General features: G+C 52.1%; 1 protein-coding gene across 1 annotated transcript; it reads left to right on the forward strand.

The window, feature by feature from the left end:
• Positions 1-3,486: 3,486 nt before the first annotated feature.
• On the forward strand, positions 3,487-13,702 carry LOC128898944 (collagen alpha-2(IX) chain-like; the record flags this gene model as incomplete). The annotated part of the gene is made up of 5 exons (XM_054176615.1): positions 3,487-3,558; positions 3,981-4,271; positions 4,323-4,673; positions 13,318-13,368; positions 13,661-13,702. Coding segments are annotated over exons 1-5 (807 nt in total), but the record flags the coding sequence as incomplete, so codon positions are not given.
• Positions 13,703-15,090: the final 1,388 nt, after the last annotated feature.

The raw sequence follows: 15,090 nt of genomic DNA on the forward strand, positions 1-15,090 counted from the left end.
AGTGTGTGCTGCATAAAACTTTGATGGACTCCTCAGCCTCCCTGGCAACGTTAGACACAGACCAAGCAGAGGCAAGTTAGACTACAAGTGGAACATGAATGTTTCAGAGAGGTTAAGCAAGAGGAGGCTCAGGGGAGACCTTCTTGCTCTCTCCAACTCCCTGCAGGGAGGTTGTAGCCAGGTGGGGGTTGGTCTCTTCTGCCAGGCAAGCAGCACCAGAACAAGAGGACACAGTCTCAAGCTGTGCCAGGGGAAGTTTAGGCAGGAGGTGAGGAGAAAATTGTTGGTCAGATAGAGTAATTGGCCACTGGAATGTGCTGCCCAGGGAGGTGGTGGAGTCCCCATCCCTGGAGGCGTTCAAGAGGGGATTGGATGTGGCACTTGGTGCCATGGTTTAGTCATGAGGTCTGTGGTGACAGGTTGGACTTGATCTCAAAGGTCTTTTCCAACCTGGTTAATTCTCTTCTCTTCTCTTCTCTTCTCTTCTCTTCTCTTCTCTTCTCTTCTCTTCTCTTCTCTTCTCTTCTCTTCTCTTCTCTTCTCTTCTCTTCTCTTCTCTTCTCTTCTCTTCTCTTCTCTTCTCTTCTCTTCTCTTCTCTTCTCTTCTCTTCTCTTCTCTTCTCTTCTCTTCTCTTCTCTTCTCTTCTCTTCTCTTCTCTTCTCTTCTCTTCTCTTCTCTTCTCTTCTCCAACCTGTGATTCTAGGAAGCTTCCACTCTTCCAGCACTCCTCTGGTGCATTTCTCCTGTGTGTGTTAGTTTGTGCCCCACTGTTTGTCAACAAGAGGCCTTCCCAGACGCTGCTCTTAATGAATATGCAATGGAGCAATTTAAACAACAACCAAAGGATAAAAAAAGTAGAAAAGCCTCTAATCCTTCAGCTAAGTGGCAGCAGTTGCTTAAGCACTGACTGAGAAGCTCCTCTTCCCCACACCCAGCTCTCTCCTGTTTAGACTGCAACGTGTCAAACTGTTTGATTACACCAAGCTGCAGACAGCTTTCATCTCGCAAGAGATGAGACATTTCAATCAGTGCTGAATAGCAGCAGCACTTAATGATGTGAAAACCCCCTCAAAACCCAGACTGCATTAACTCCTGGGTGATGTCACGTTATCCCTGCCAGGGTGTTCCAAGGAAATAATAGGGAAGTCATAAAGGGAAGATAAACTGCAGCAGAATTCCTCTTCTGCAACGGGGACATGTATTGAGGCAGCTGAGGTCTCCCAGAGTTTCTGTTTAATGAAGTATTGTGTCCTGAAAAGGGATTGGCAGGGGCTAATTTCTGGCAGAATAGGAATGTGGAACTTCTTAAGACCCTTTTCAGCTTCTAGCCCCAGCTCCCTGAGGAAACGAGGCTGCTGTCTTGGAGCTGCCTGTGCACAGGCCTTTGCCCCTCAATTTAAGGACATTGAGACTCTTGAAGGTGTCCAGAGAAGGGCAAGGAGGCTGGGGAGGGGTCTGGAGCACAGCCCTTGGAGCACAGCCCTGGGAGGAGAGGCTGAGGGAGCTGGGGTTGCTTAGCCTGCAGAAGAGGAGGCTCAGGGGAGACCTTCTTGCTCTCTGCAACTCCCTGCAGGGAGGTTGTAGCCAGGTGGGGGTTGGTCTCTTCTGCCAGGCAAGCAGCACCAGAACAAGAGGACTCAGTCTCAAGCTGTGCCAGGGGAAGTTTAGGCTGGAGGTGAGGAGAAAGTTCTTCCCAGAGAGAGTTGTTAGCCACTGGGATGTGCTGCCCAGGGAGGTGGTGGAGTCCCCATCCCTGGAGGTGATTGGATGTGGCACTTGGTGCCATGGTCTAGTAGTCTTGAGGTCTTGGGTGCCAGGTTGGACTTGATGATCTTTGGGGTCTTTTCCAACCTGATTCTATTATTCTGTGATTCTATGTCTGCCTGTACACATCTGTCTGTGCACATGCCTGTCTGTCTGTCCATGGAATCACAGAATGGGCTGCTGTGGAATGGACCTCCAAAGCTCATCCAGTCCAACCCCCTCTGCAGTCAGCAGGGACATCCTCCACTAGATCAGGTTGCTCAGAGCCTTGCTGAGCTCAGCCTCTCCTCATAGGGCTTGTCTTCCAAACCCCTCCCCAGCTTTCTTGCCCTTCTCTGGACACCTTCCAGCATCTCAACATCTTTCCTAACCTGAGGAGCCCAGAGCTGGACACAGGACTCAAGGTGTGGCCTCAGCAGTGCTGAGCACAGGGCACAAGGACTTCCCTGCTCCTGCTGGCCACACTCTTCCTGGTGCAGGCCAGGATGCCCTTGGCCCTCTTGTCCCCCTGGCCACACTGCAGGCTCATGTTCAGCCTACCATTGACCTATGTGGTGTACTCTGGGACTGTTGGAAGGCTCCACTTGTAAGGCTGCTTTCCACAGGGGACCAGGCTTACATTATCCTTCTGCCTGTGAAATGGTGTGCTGGGAGAATTTAGATGTGGGGAAGAACTTCAGCTCAGAAGCCAGCAGCAAAGCAGCCACCTCAGAACAGTGCTGTTTCCAGCACTTCCAGACCCAACCATTCCCTCTGACTTTCTGTGGATGTATAATTAAGGAGAAGGTGACAAGATTAAGGGAGAAATTTGCAAGTCTTGCTACATCCTGGTGAAAGGTTTTAAGGCCTCTCAAGTAATAAATGTTCAGGTGCTTCTAAATTAAGGCTCCCTTGCTTTGCTTCCACTTTCACAGGTGATAGAGTGGTTTGGGTTGGAAGGGGCCTTAAAAGGTCACTCAGCTTCAGCTCCCTGCTGTGAGCAGGGCTCTGTGGTGCCAACTTCTAACACTTCAGTGACAATAAAACCTGCAGGGTGCCAGTGCTAAACCAACCCAAAATGCTGAACTAAATGCTGTGAGCCCTTTCTGATGGCAGATTTGTGCTCTAGTCTGCCCTGCTGTGCAAGGATGAGCTGCTGGAGTGGGTCCAGAAGGGGGGCACAAGGGTGATCCAAGGGCTGCAGCACCTCTGCTGTGAGCACAGGCTGAGGGAGCTGGGGGTGGGGTTCAGCCTGGAGAAGAGAAGACTCCAGGGGGACCTCAGAGCTGCCTTCCAATAGCTGAAGAGATCCTGCAGGAAGGCTGCAGAGAGACTTTTTCCTGAGGGTGTCTGAAGACAGGACAAGAGGGAATGGTCTGCAGCTGAGGCAGAGCAGGGTTAGACTGGAGCTGACTAAGAAGTTCTTGAGTAGGGGGTTGGTGAGACACTGGAACAGGCTGTGGAACAGGCTGTGTGGGAGGCTGTGGCTGCCTCCTCTCTGGAGGTGTTCATGTCCAGGTTGAATGAGGCCTTGAGCAGCTCAGTCTGGGTGAGAGAGTAAGGTTAGACTGGAGCTTGGGAAGAACTTCTTCAGTACAAGGCTGGTGAGATGTAGGCTGCAGATTAGGAAGAAATTCTTTCCAGTGAGGAGTGGTGAGACACAGGGACAGGTTGCCCAGGGAGGCTGTGGCTGCCTCCTCCCTGTGGGTGTTCAAGCGCAGGGCGTGCATGGGGACCCAGGCATGAGCGGGGAGCAGGGTATGTGTGGGAAGCAGGGCGTGCGTGGGGAGCAAGGTGTGTGTGGGGAGCAGGGCGTGCGTGGGGAGCAAGGTGTGCGTGGGGAGCAAGGTGTGTGTGGGGAGCAGGGCACGCGTGGGGAGCAGGGTGTGTGTGGGGAGCAGGGCACGCGTGGGGAGCAAGGTGTGTGTGGGGAGCAGGGCTCGCATGGGGAGCAGGGCTCGCAGGGCATGCATGGGAAGCAGGGGGAAGCAGGGCGTGCGTGGGGAGCAGGGGGAAGCGGGACACGTGTGGGAAGCAGGGCGTGCGTGGGGAGCAGGGCTTGCGTGGGGAGCAAGGTGTGTGTGGGAAGCAGGGTGTGCGTGGGGAGCAGGGAGTGCGTGGGGAGCAGGGCTTGCGTGGGGAGCAAGGTGTGTGTGGGAAGCAGGGTGTGCGTGGGGAGCAGGGAGTGCGTGGGGAGCAGGGCTTGCGTGGGGAGCAAGGTGTGTGTGGGAAGCAGGGTGTGCGTGGGGAGCAGGGCGTGCATGGGGAGCAAGGTGTGTGTGGGAAGCAGGGTGTGCGTGGGGAGCAGGGAGTGCGTGGGGAGCAGGGAGTGCGTGGGGAGCAGGGAGTGCGTGGGGAGCAAGGTGTGTGTGGGGAGCAGGGCACGCGTGGGGAGCAAGGTGTGTGTGGGAAGCAGGGTGTGCGTGGGGAGCAGGGAGTGCGTGGGGAGCAGGGAGTGCGTGGGGAGCAGGGAGTGCGTGGGGAGCAAGGTGTGTGTGGGGAGCAGGGCACGCGTGGGGAGCAAGGTGTGTGTGGGAAGCAGGGTGTGCGTGGGGAGCAGGGAGTGCGTGGGGAGCAGGGAGTGCGTGGGGAGCAGGGAGTGCGTGGGGAGCAAGGTGTGTGTGGGGAGCAGGGCACGCGTGGGGAGCAGGGCACGCGTGGGGAGCAAGGTGTGTGTGGGGAGCAGGGCGTGCGTGGGGAACAGGGCACACATGAGAAGCAGGGCGTGCATAGGAAGCAGGGCGGGCGTGGGGAGCAGGGTGTCCATGGGGAGACGGGTGTCCATGGGGAGCCGGGCACGCGTGGGGAGTCGGGCATGCGAGGGGAGCTGGGCATGCGAGGGGAGCCGGGCATGCGTGGGGAGCCGGGCATGCGTGGGGAGCAGGGCATGCATGGGGAGCCGGGCATGCATGGGGAGCTGGGCACGCACGTGTGAAGCTGCTTTGCACTCCGCCAGGCTGCTTCTCGGCAGTGACTTGACGCATTCAACAACCGGGGAAGCGTCTCCTGCCTCAGCAGGGCTTTGAGGGTCATCTCTTGTGAATAGCTTGTGCATGCCTGGAGCAGGGGTGATGGCGATGCGAAGTGACAGCAGCGTCTCCTAGCCCAGGGCACTGTCAGCAAGCCGAGCTGCTGGGAGATGACAACCCTGCTTCCTCCACGGAGCCGCAGCTGTCACTCCCCATTTGGCTGAGACCAGTGAGGGCTCTGATCAACTGATCGCAGCGAGAGCACAGCGACTGCAACCTGTGCAGAGGGCACTTTGGATGTGGGGTTTGATTCCAAAAAGACTCTGGAGGTGTAAAGGGAGTGGGGGAGGCTTGTAAGCCAAACCCAGGGAGGGATGCTGCAGCAGGGCAGGCTGGGAGGTCATCTGCTGGAGAGCAGCCCCGGGGAGATGGAGCTGGGAGTGCTGGGGGGCAGCAAGTTCTGCATGGGACAGCAATGTGCCCTGGGGGCCAAGAAGGCCAAGGGGATCCTGGGCTGCATTCAGAGGAGTGTGGCCAGCAGAGCCAGGGAGGTTCTCCTCCCCCTCTACTCTGCCCTGGTGAGGCCACACCTGGAATATTGCATCCAGTTCTGGGCTCCCCAGTTCAGAAGGGATAAGAATCTGATGGAGAGAGTCCAATGGAGAGCTAACAGGATGCTGAAGGGACTGCAGCACTGCCTGGGGAGGAGAGGCTGAGAGCCCTGGGGCTGTTCAGGCTGGAGAGAAGACTGAGAGGGGTTTCCATAAATGTCTATAAATATCTGAGGGCTGGGAGTCAGGAGAGAGGGGACAGGGACAGCCTCTGCTCACTTGCACCCTGGGATAGGCCAAGGGGCAATGGATATAAACTCCAGCACAGGAGGTTCCACCTCAACACAAGGAGGAACTTCTTCACTGTGAGGGTCCCAGAGCCCTGGAGCAGGCTGCCCAGAGAGGTTGTGGAGTTTCCTTCTCTGGAGCCTTTCAAGCCCCATCTGGATGTGTTCCTGTGTGACCTGTGCTGGATCCTGTGATCCTGCTCTGGCAGTGGTGTTGGTCTGGATGATCTCCAGAGGTCCCTTCCAACCCCTAACACCCTGTGAGCCTGTGATCAGGACTGAGCTAACTCACTTGGAGCTGGGGATGGTGGCTATGGGATTGGGATGCTGAGTGGAAGTCTTGCTGGTGAAAGAGTACCAAGAGATCATTGTGCTCTGCTTCACCTCTGGCAAAGAGCCCCTGGCCACCAGGCTCATGCTTACCACAGGACACTTGCTGAGGGCTTCAGCAGCTGTAAGCTGGAGCCTCCTGTTCTGGAGCAGTAGTCATCCTAGAGCAGCTGCCTACACTCAAGTTGCTCAGGCTTCTGAGACCACTTGTGCAGACACTTGCACTGCCTGTATTGTGGGCAAAGAGGTTTTCAGAGGTGTGCTTAACCAAAGTGACCAATTTGCCTTTTGGAGAACACAAAGGTGGCCTTGGCATGGGGTCCTGGCAAAGGGAACCTGTGCCAAATGTCAGGCTGCCATGAAGGAGTCCATCTCATGTCCTTGGGCTGTGGAATAGGGAAGCTACATCCTGGGTGGGTCACACAGGAGGCAAATCTGTTAAATGGTGAATACACTTTAAAACTGGCTTAAGACTCTGACTGGGAGAAGGGAAACCAAAGAATCACAGAACATCAGAGCTTGGAAGGGACCTCCAGAGGTCATCAAGTCCAACCCCACCCTGTGATGCCTCATGGCTAACTTGACTTCTGGAGAGCATTTCCTTAAGGGCAAGGCTGGGTCAGCCTAGATCCTCCTCTGGGAATGCCACACAAGAATGTGAACGTGTACCAGAACTGGAATGGTTACTACAGGGTTAGCTCCATGTCCATACAGCTGTTAGCAGAATACCAGGGAGCAAGAAGCCCTTGGATATGTGTGGACCTGATGGAGAGGGTCTAGAGGAGGGGCATCAAAATGATCAGGGTCCTCTGCTATGAGGACAGGCTGAGGGAGCTGGGGATGTTCAGCCTGGTGGAAGAGAAGGCTGTGGGGAGACCTAATAGCAACCTTCCAGTACCTGAAGGGGAGTACAAGGAAGGAGAGAGAATGTTTGCAAAGGCTGCAGTGAGAGGACCAGGGGCAATGGCTTCAAACTAGAGCAGGGCAGATTTAGATTGGATGTTAGGAGCAAGTTCTTTACTATTGAGGCTGGTGGAACACTGCAACAGGTTGCCCAGGGAGGTGGTTGAGGCTCCATCCCTGGAGATATGCAAAGTGAAGCTCAAGAGGGCTCTGGGCAGCCTGATCTAGTGGAAGATGTCCCTACTGACTGCAGAGGGGGTTGGACTGAATGAGCTTTGGAGCTCCCTTCCAACCCAGACCATTCCATGGTTCTATTATTCTTGGCTTGGCTTTGTTACAGCCTCCTCCTGGTGGTTGCAGATGACTGTCCTGAGTCCCACACAGGTGATCTGGGCTGGGATGTGCAGGGTCCATGCACTGGGGCAGTTGGCCACTGCTGCTGATTTCCATTTGGATGCAGTGTGTGTCACTCTCTGCTTGGCCTAGCAAGCTTTAAGTGTCCCTCTGAGATGTTTCCTCCATGCCTTATGCCAGCAGAACCTCCTCTCTGTGAGTCTATGCTATGCAGCTCTAAATGCACAGATATCAGATGTTTACTTGCTGGTGCCTGCTCATCTCCTTCCTGACAGCTGAAACAAGGGGGTGCTGGTATTGAGAGCCTGAATAATAAATAGCTTTCCTCTCATCTGACATGTGCTGAAGGGGATATGGAGTGACTGCCCACTGCTTGCTGCAGCTCAGAGGAGGGATTGAGTGCCATGGAGTGGATGTCTGCTTTCAGTGAGTCACACTGCAGACAGCCCTGTCTCATGATCACAGCCTGGCTGATCAAATGCAAATGTCAATAGTGTTTGAAGAAAGCAGGCTGCACTGCTTTTTTCTGCTTGGTCTTCTGGTCTTTGGAGTTTCCTCCATCCAGTATGTGCTGAGGTGAAACAATGTGTGGTAGGGGGAAAAAAACAACAACCCATGGATAAAAAAGAAGAGTTTGTGAGGCTTTTGGCTGGAAGCTCTGCAGAACCTCAGGAAAATCTGATGGGGCCAATAGGAAGAGCCTGGATGAGGCACTTGGTGCCATGGTTTAGTTGATCAGGAGGTGTTGGGTGACAGGTTGGACTTGATGATCTCAAAGGTCTCTTCCAACCTGGTTAATTCCATTCCATTCCATTCCATTCCATTCCATTCCATTCCATTCCATTCCATTCCATTCCACTCCACTCCACTCCACTCCACTCAACTCAACTCAACTCTATTCTATTCCATTCCATTCCATTCCATTCCATTCCATTCATCTAGTCTAGTCTAGTCTGTCCTATCCTATCCTATCCTATCCTATCCTATCCTATCCTATCCTATCCTATCCTATCCTATCCTATCCTATTCATTTCCAGTACCTGAAGGGGGCCTGCAAGAAAGCCAGGAAGGGACTTTTCACAAGGGCTTGTTGAGATAGGATGAAAGGCAATGGATTTAACATTGAGGAGGGCAGACTGAGACTGGAGATGAAGAAGAAATTCTTGAGAGTGAGGTTGGGAAGACACTGGCACAGGTTGCCCAGGGAGGCTGTGGATGTCCCCTCCCTGGGAGTGTTCAAGTCCAGCCTGGATGAGGCCTTGAGCAAGCTGGGCTGGTGGGAGGTGTCCCTGCCCATGGCAAGGGGGTTGGAACTGGATGATCTTGATGGTGCCTTCCAACCCAGCCCATTCTGTGATTCTCTGAATGTTTCCAGTAGCTGGAATGTTTTCCTTTGGCTTGGGAGGTTGCACTTTGTGTGCTTGTTCAGAGTGCCTGCTCTCTGGGAATTGCTCAGCATGGAGTTTCATGCAGATATTCCAAACAGAGACTGAAATAGCTACAGGAGCTTCTGGGTTGAGGCAGGCTGCCCTCCTGCTGCACCCCACAGAGCAAAGTCAAATTGCTATGTGAAAGCAAAGAGCATGAAAACTCTTGTGGGTCTAGCAGTTGCCCAAGGTGATCAAGGGGTTGGAGCACCTCTGCTACAAGGACAGGCTGAGGGAGCTGGGGCTCTTCAGCCTGCAGAAGAGAAGGCTCCAGGGAGACCTTTAGAGCAGCCTGCCAGTACCTGAAGGGGGGCCTACAAGAAGGTTGCAGAGGGACTGTTTGCAAAGCTCTGCAGTGATAGGATGAGAGGTAATGGCTTGAAATTAGAGAGGAGCAGATTTAGATTGGATATTAGGAACAAGTTCTGCACCATGAGGGTGGTGGAACACTGGAATGGGCTGCCCAGGGAGGCAGTTGAAGCCCCATCCCTGGAGACATTCAAGGTGAGGCTCAACAAGGTTCTGGGCAACCCGATCTAGTTGAGGATGTCCCTGCTGAGTGCAAGGGGTTGGACTGGATGAGCTTTGGAGGTCCCTTGCAACCCAGACCATTCTGTGATTCTATGATTCTGTGTCTGGGGGATTCATCTGTATTGATTCCTAGCAGGGTGTGAGCACTTCCACTTGTCCTGTTTACCTGCCTCACCCAGAGCTATGCTCAAGCTTATTAATTAGCCTCTTGCAAAGTGCTTTGAGGTTTGCAGATGAAAGGTACTGTAGAAGGCCAAAGGCTGTGGAACAGAAAGTTACCAACTGAGAGCTCCAGGAAGAGTTGGAGAATGTTGAAAGGAGTCCTGCCAGTTAATTTACACTTAAACAGAAGGGTTTGGGTGTTTGGACAAATTAAGAAAACAAAAATACAGAAGGGGAAAAAAAAAAACAAAACAAAAAGGAAAGAAAAAGGAAAAAAAAGAAAATAAAAAAGAAAATAGAAGGGGGAAAAAATAGAAAGAGGGAGAGAGAAAGAAAGAGAGAAAGAAAGGAAGAAAAAGAAAGGAAGAAAGAAAGAAAGGAAGGAAGGAGGGAAGGAAGGAAGGAGGGAAGGAGGGAAGGAAGGAAGGAAGGAAGAAAGAAAAAGAAAGAAAGGAAGAAAGAAAGAAAGGAAGGAAGGAGGGAAGGAAGAAAGAAAGGAAGGAAGGAGGGAAGGAAGAAAGAAAGGAAGGAAGGAGGGAAGGAAGAAAGAAAGAAAGGAAGGAAGGAGGGAAGGAAGAAAGAAAGAAAGGAAGGAAGGAGGGAAGGAAGAAAGAAAGAAAGGAAGGAAGGAGGGAAGTAAGAAAGAAAGTAAGGAAGGAAGGAGGGAAGTAAGAAAGTAAGGATGGATGGATGTAAGTAAGAAAGAAAGGAAGGAAGGAGGGAAGTAAGAAAGAAAGGAAGGAAGGAGGGAAGGAAGAAAGAAAGAAAGGAAGGAAGGAGGGAAGGAAGAAAGAAAGAAAGGAAGGAAGGAGGGAAGGAAGAAAGGAAGGAAGGAAGGAAGGAAGAAAGAAAGAAAGGAAGGAAGGAGGGAAGGAAGAAAGAAAGAAAGAAAGGAAGAAAGGAAGAAAGGAAGGAAGAAGGAGAAGGAGAAGAAGGAATGAAAAAGAGAGGAAAAGAGCAAAAGAGAAAGAGGAAGAGAGAAAGAAAAACAGAAAGAGAATGAGAAGGAAAGAGGAGAAAGAGTGAAAGACAGAGGGAGGGAGGGAGGGAAGGAAGGAAGGAAGGGTGGGAGGGAGGAAGGAAGGAAGGGAGGGAGGAAGGAAGGAAGGGAGGAAGGAAGTGAGAAAGCAAGAAGGAAAGAAGGAAAGAAGGAAGTCAAACTAAAATGAAGGAATCAACAACGCTGGAAAGGTTCAGCCCCGCTGGATCCAAGGGTGCCTTTCTCTGTGTGTTTGTTCGCTTTTCAAAGCAGTGGGACTTGCAGAACGCACTGATTGTGTGATTCTCAGGAATAATGCACAGCAAACACATCAAGACTCATTTGCTTCTCTGGAAGCCAGGGGAAACAAAGCTGTTTGAGCGAGGATGCTGTGGCGAAACAGAGTGTGCCCAGGGAATGGAAGGTGGGTTTGCCTCCTTTCGCAGCTGAGCTGCCTAAAATCAAGCAGCAGCCAGACAATTTTCGCCCAGGAAAGTGCTCATTAGACTTGAATGAGTGTGTGGCAGTTCTAGGCTGGTACCTAGGAAATTTCCCACTGCTCTTGAGTAGAAAGTGGTAGAATGTAAATAAATTGCCATGGGATGTAAAGGGAAAATGATAATAGAGGCACAGAATCAGCCAGCTTGGACAAGAACTCAGACATCACAGAATCACAGGATCACCAAGGTTGGAAGAGACCTCAAAGATCACCAAGTCCAACCTGTCCCCACAGACCTCATGACTAAACCATAGCACCAAGTGCCACATCCAATCCCCTCTTGAACCCCTCCAGGGATGGGGACTCCACCACCTCCCTGGGCAGCACATTCCAATGTGTAAAAACTCTCTCTGTGACGAACTTTCTCCCCACCTTGAGCCTAAACTTCCCCTGGCACAGCTTGAGACTGTGTCCTCTTGTTCTGGTGCTGGTTACTTGGGAGAAGAGACCAACCCCCACCAGGTAGTTGTAGACAGCAATAAGGTCTCCCTTCAGCCTCCTCTTCTCCAAGCTAAACAATCCCAGCTCCCTCAGCCTCTCCTCATCATAAAGTCCAACCTATTACCTAATACCAAACACCTCCTGACAACTAAACCAAGTGCCACATCCAAGCCTTTTGTGAACACCTCCAGGGATGGTGACTCCACCACCTCCCTGGGCAGCACATCCCAGTGGCCAATTACTCTTTCTGGGAAGAACTTTCTACTCGCCTGGCTGCTGGTTGCAGCCAGGTGGGGGTTGGTCTCTTCTGCCAGGCAAGCAGCAGCAGAACAACAGGACACAGTCTCAAGCTGTGCCAGGGGAAGTTTAGGCTGGAGGTGAAGAGAAAGTTCTTCCCAGCAAGAGAGATTGGCCACTGGGATGTGCTGCCCAGGGAGGTGGTGGAGTCCCTATCCCTGGAAGTGTTTAGGAAGAGCCTGGATGGGGTGCTTGGTGCCATGGTTGAGTTGATCAGATGGTGCTGGGTGATAGGTTGGACTGGATGATCTCAAAGGTCTCTTCCAACACGGTTATTTCTATTCTATTCTATTCTATTCTATTCTATTCTATTCTATTCTATTCTATTCTATTCTATTCTATTCTATTCTACTCTATTCTATTCTACTCTATTCCATTCCATTCCATTCCATTCCATTCCATTCCATTCCATTCCATTCCATTCCATTCCATCTCTTCAGGTGTTGGAGGGCAGCTCTGAGGTCCCCCTGGAGCCTTGTGCAGACAGAGTGGCAAGGATGTCTGGAGCTTGTCTTACAGAAAGAGCCTTTATTTCAAGTACATTATTTTGCAGCTCTTTAGAAAGTAAACACTGCAATACTTCTTTCTTTTTTCTTCTCTTTCCCCCCTCAAAGACATAAATCAGCTCTTTTTTTCAGCTTCCAAAGGCATTTCCAGTGGCTGAGGGAGAACTTCAGAGGGGAGACAGCTAACACAAAGCTGCGTGAGGGCGCAGGGGGATGATTTGTTCCTTTCCTTTCTTACCATTGCTCTTGGAAAACAAACCAAACAGACACAAACATTTCATCTGAAGGAGCTGGAGCCTCCAGCTACTGAGACCTCTCAGTCCCATGCAGATTGTGCCTTTGTTGGGATGCTGACAGGCTGGAGAAAATTAATTGCCTTTGTCAGTAAGTGTTTGCTGGAAGGTTGGGAGGCTGCGGCTCCTTCCTGAGGTTGTGTATCCATTGGCTCTCTGCACCTCCTGGTGCTGGGTGATTTGGGGATGAATCATAGAATCAATAAGGTTGGAAAAGACCTCAGAGATCAGCAAGTCTAACTTGGCACCCAACACCTCCTGACTAACCAAACCATGGCTCCAAGTGCCACATCCAATCCCCTCTTGAACACCTCCAGGGATGGGGACTCCACCACCTCCCTGGGCAACACATTCCAGTGGCCAATCTCTCTTGCTGGGAAGAACTTTCTCCTCATCTCCAGCCTAAACTTCCCCTGGCACAGCTTGAGACTGTGTCCTCTTGTTCTGGTGCTCAAGTACTCTTTGGCTTATTTCAAAGAATCATAGAATTGTAATGTGGTCCAGGCTGGAAAGGATCTCCAAAGCTCATCCTGTCCAACTCCCCCTACATTCAGCAGGGACATCCCCAACTAGATCAGGTTGCTCAGGGCCTCACTGAGCTTCACCTTGAGTATCTCCAGGAGAGGAGCCTCCACCTCCCTGGGCAACCTGTGCCAGTGTCTCACCACCCTCATGGGCAAGTACTTCTTCCTGATGTCTAATCTAAATCTTCCTTCCTCTAGCTTGGGTCCATTACCTGCCTGGTCCTATCACTCCCTGACACCCTCAAAAGTCCCTCTCCAGCTTTCTTGCAGCCCCCTTCAGATACTGGAAAGCCACAATAAGGTCTCCTAGGAGCCTTCTCCAGACTGAACAGCCCCAGCTCCCTCAGTCTGTCCTCACAACAGAGCAGCTCCAGCCCTCTGCTCATCCTTGTGGCCCTTCTCTGGACACCTTCCAGCACCTCCAGATCTTGTACCAGGGGCTCCAGAAGTGGACACAGTGCTCCAGGTGGGGTCTCACCAGAGCATTGTCATTCTCTAAGCTCTTTTATGCTGAATTCAGATATTCAGACTTTCACAGCAGTTCATAACCACAGCAGAGGGCTTCAGCCTGGTAATGAAATTCTGATCTGAGGAATTGCTGACCTTGGTTCCCTTCTCCCCTGTGGCCAAATGAAGAATCTGGAGATACATTCTGCTCCCAGGTGCATCTCACTGAGGTCCCTTTCTCCTCTGCTAGATCACCTCCTGCTTCTGTAGTGCTCATGATGTTATGCTCAGTGACATTTTCCACCTGGTTTCCCAAGAAAGTCTTGAAAGTTTTCATCCATCAGTGCTGAGCTGAGCTCTGTTAGTGATCAGTCCTTAAGGAGAAAAGAAAATAAGAAGGGGAAGGAAAGGGAGAGGAAGGGGATGGGAGGAGAGGGAAGGGAGAGGAAGGGGAGGGAGGGGAAGGGAAGGGGAGGGAGGGAGGGGAAGGGAAGGGAAGGGAAGGGAAGGGAAGGGAAGGGAAGGGAAGGGAAGGGAAGGGAAGGGAAGGGAAGGGAAGGGAAGGGAAGGGAAGGGAAGGGAAGGGAAGGGAAGGGAAGGGAAGGGAAGGGAAGGGAAGGGAAGGGAAGGGAAGGGAAGGGAAGGGAAGGGAAGGGAAGGGAAGGGAAGGGAAGGGAAGGGAAGGGAATACACTTCTGTTGTGCACTAAGGACAATGAGGACAGAGCCAGGACTGATTCTGTATAGCAGGAATGGTGATGTGCTAACTGAATGAGAAGTGTTCCAGTTCAAATGATTCCCTTACCCACTGCCACTCTCTCACCTTTCCTGACTAATGCATTCATACACATAACAGATGTGAGATTATCCCTGGAGGTGTTCAACAGGGGATTGGATGTGGCACTTGGTGCCGTGGTTTAGTGAGTCAGGAGGTGTTGGGTGACAGGTTGGATTTGATGATCATTGAGGTCTTTTCCAACCTAAATTGATTCTGTGATTCTTCTATGATGCTGTGATTCTATGACTGCTGCCCCTTGTTCCTTCCCTGCACCCTACTACTTTTTTTCCCTCCCCAAAATTGAGTTGTGGGCCCTCTGAGGCAGGAATAAAGCAGCTGCTGTGGTTGTGGAGTCTCTACCAGCTCTAGCAACGATCATTAATCAGAAGTAGCTCTGTGATTTGCTAACCCTTCTGCAGATATACAGTGCAGGGCCTGGCTAAGATGTACATTCATGAAGGTCCCAGAAGCCATCTGAACTCCTCAGTCATTTTTATATACTCCACCTCAGTGCTGGGAACAAACCTCCTGTAATGTCATCCCCTCTCCTGGCTGCAAGCTTTGATTCTTTAAGGATTTCCTCCACCACAACAGGATGGCATTCAACAAGTCCAAGTGCTGGGTGCTGCACTCTGGCCACAACAACCCCAGGCAGTGCTACAGGCTGGGGGCAGAGTGGTTGGAGAGAAGCCAGGCAGAGAGGGACCTGGGGGTACTGGTGGACAGCAGCTGAACATGAGCCAGCAGTGTGCCCAGGTGGCCAAGAAGGCCAAGGGCATCCTGGCCTGCAGCAGGAAGAGTGTGGCCAGCAGGAGCAGGGAAGTCCTTGTGCCCTGTGCTCAGCACTGCTGAGGCCACACCTTGAGTCCTGTGTCCAGTTCTGGGCTCCTCAGGTTAGGAAGGAGGTTGACTTGCTGGAAGGTGTCCAGAGAAGGGCAAGAAAGCTGGGGAGGGGTCTGGGGCACAGCCCTGGGAGGAGAGGCTGAGGGAGCTGGGGTTGCTTAGCCTGCAGAAGAGGAGGCTCAGGGGAGACCTTCTTGCTCTCTGCAACTCCCTGCAGGGAGGTTGT

This window comes from Dryobates pubescens, chromosome 36, assembly GCF_014839835.1.
Source record: "Dryobates pubescens isolate bDryPub1 chromosome 36, bDryPub1.pri, whole genome shotgun sequence".
NCBI classification, from domain to species: domain Eukaryota; kingdom Metazoa; phylum Chordata; class Aves; order Piciformes; family Picidae; genus Dryobates; species Dryobates pubescens.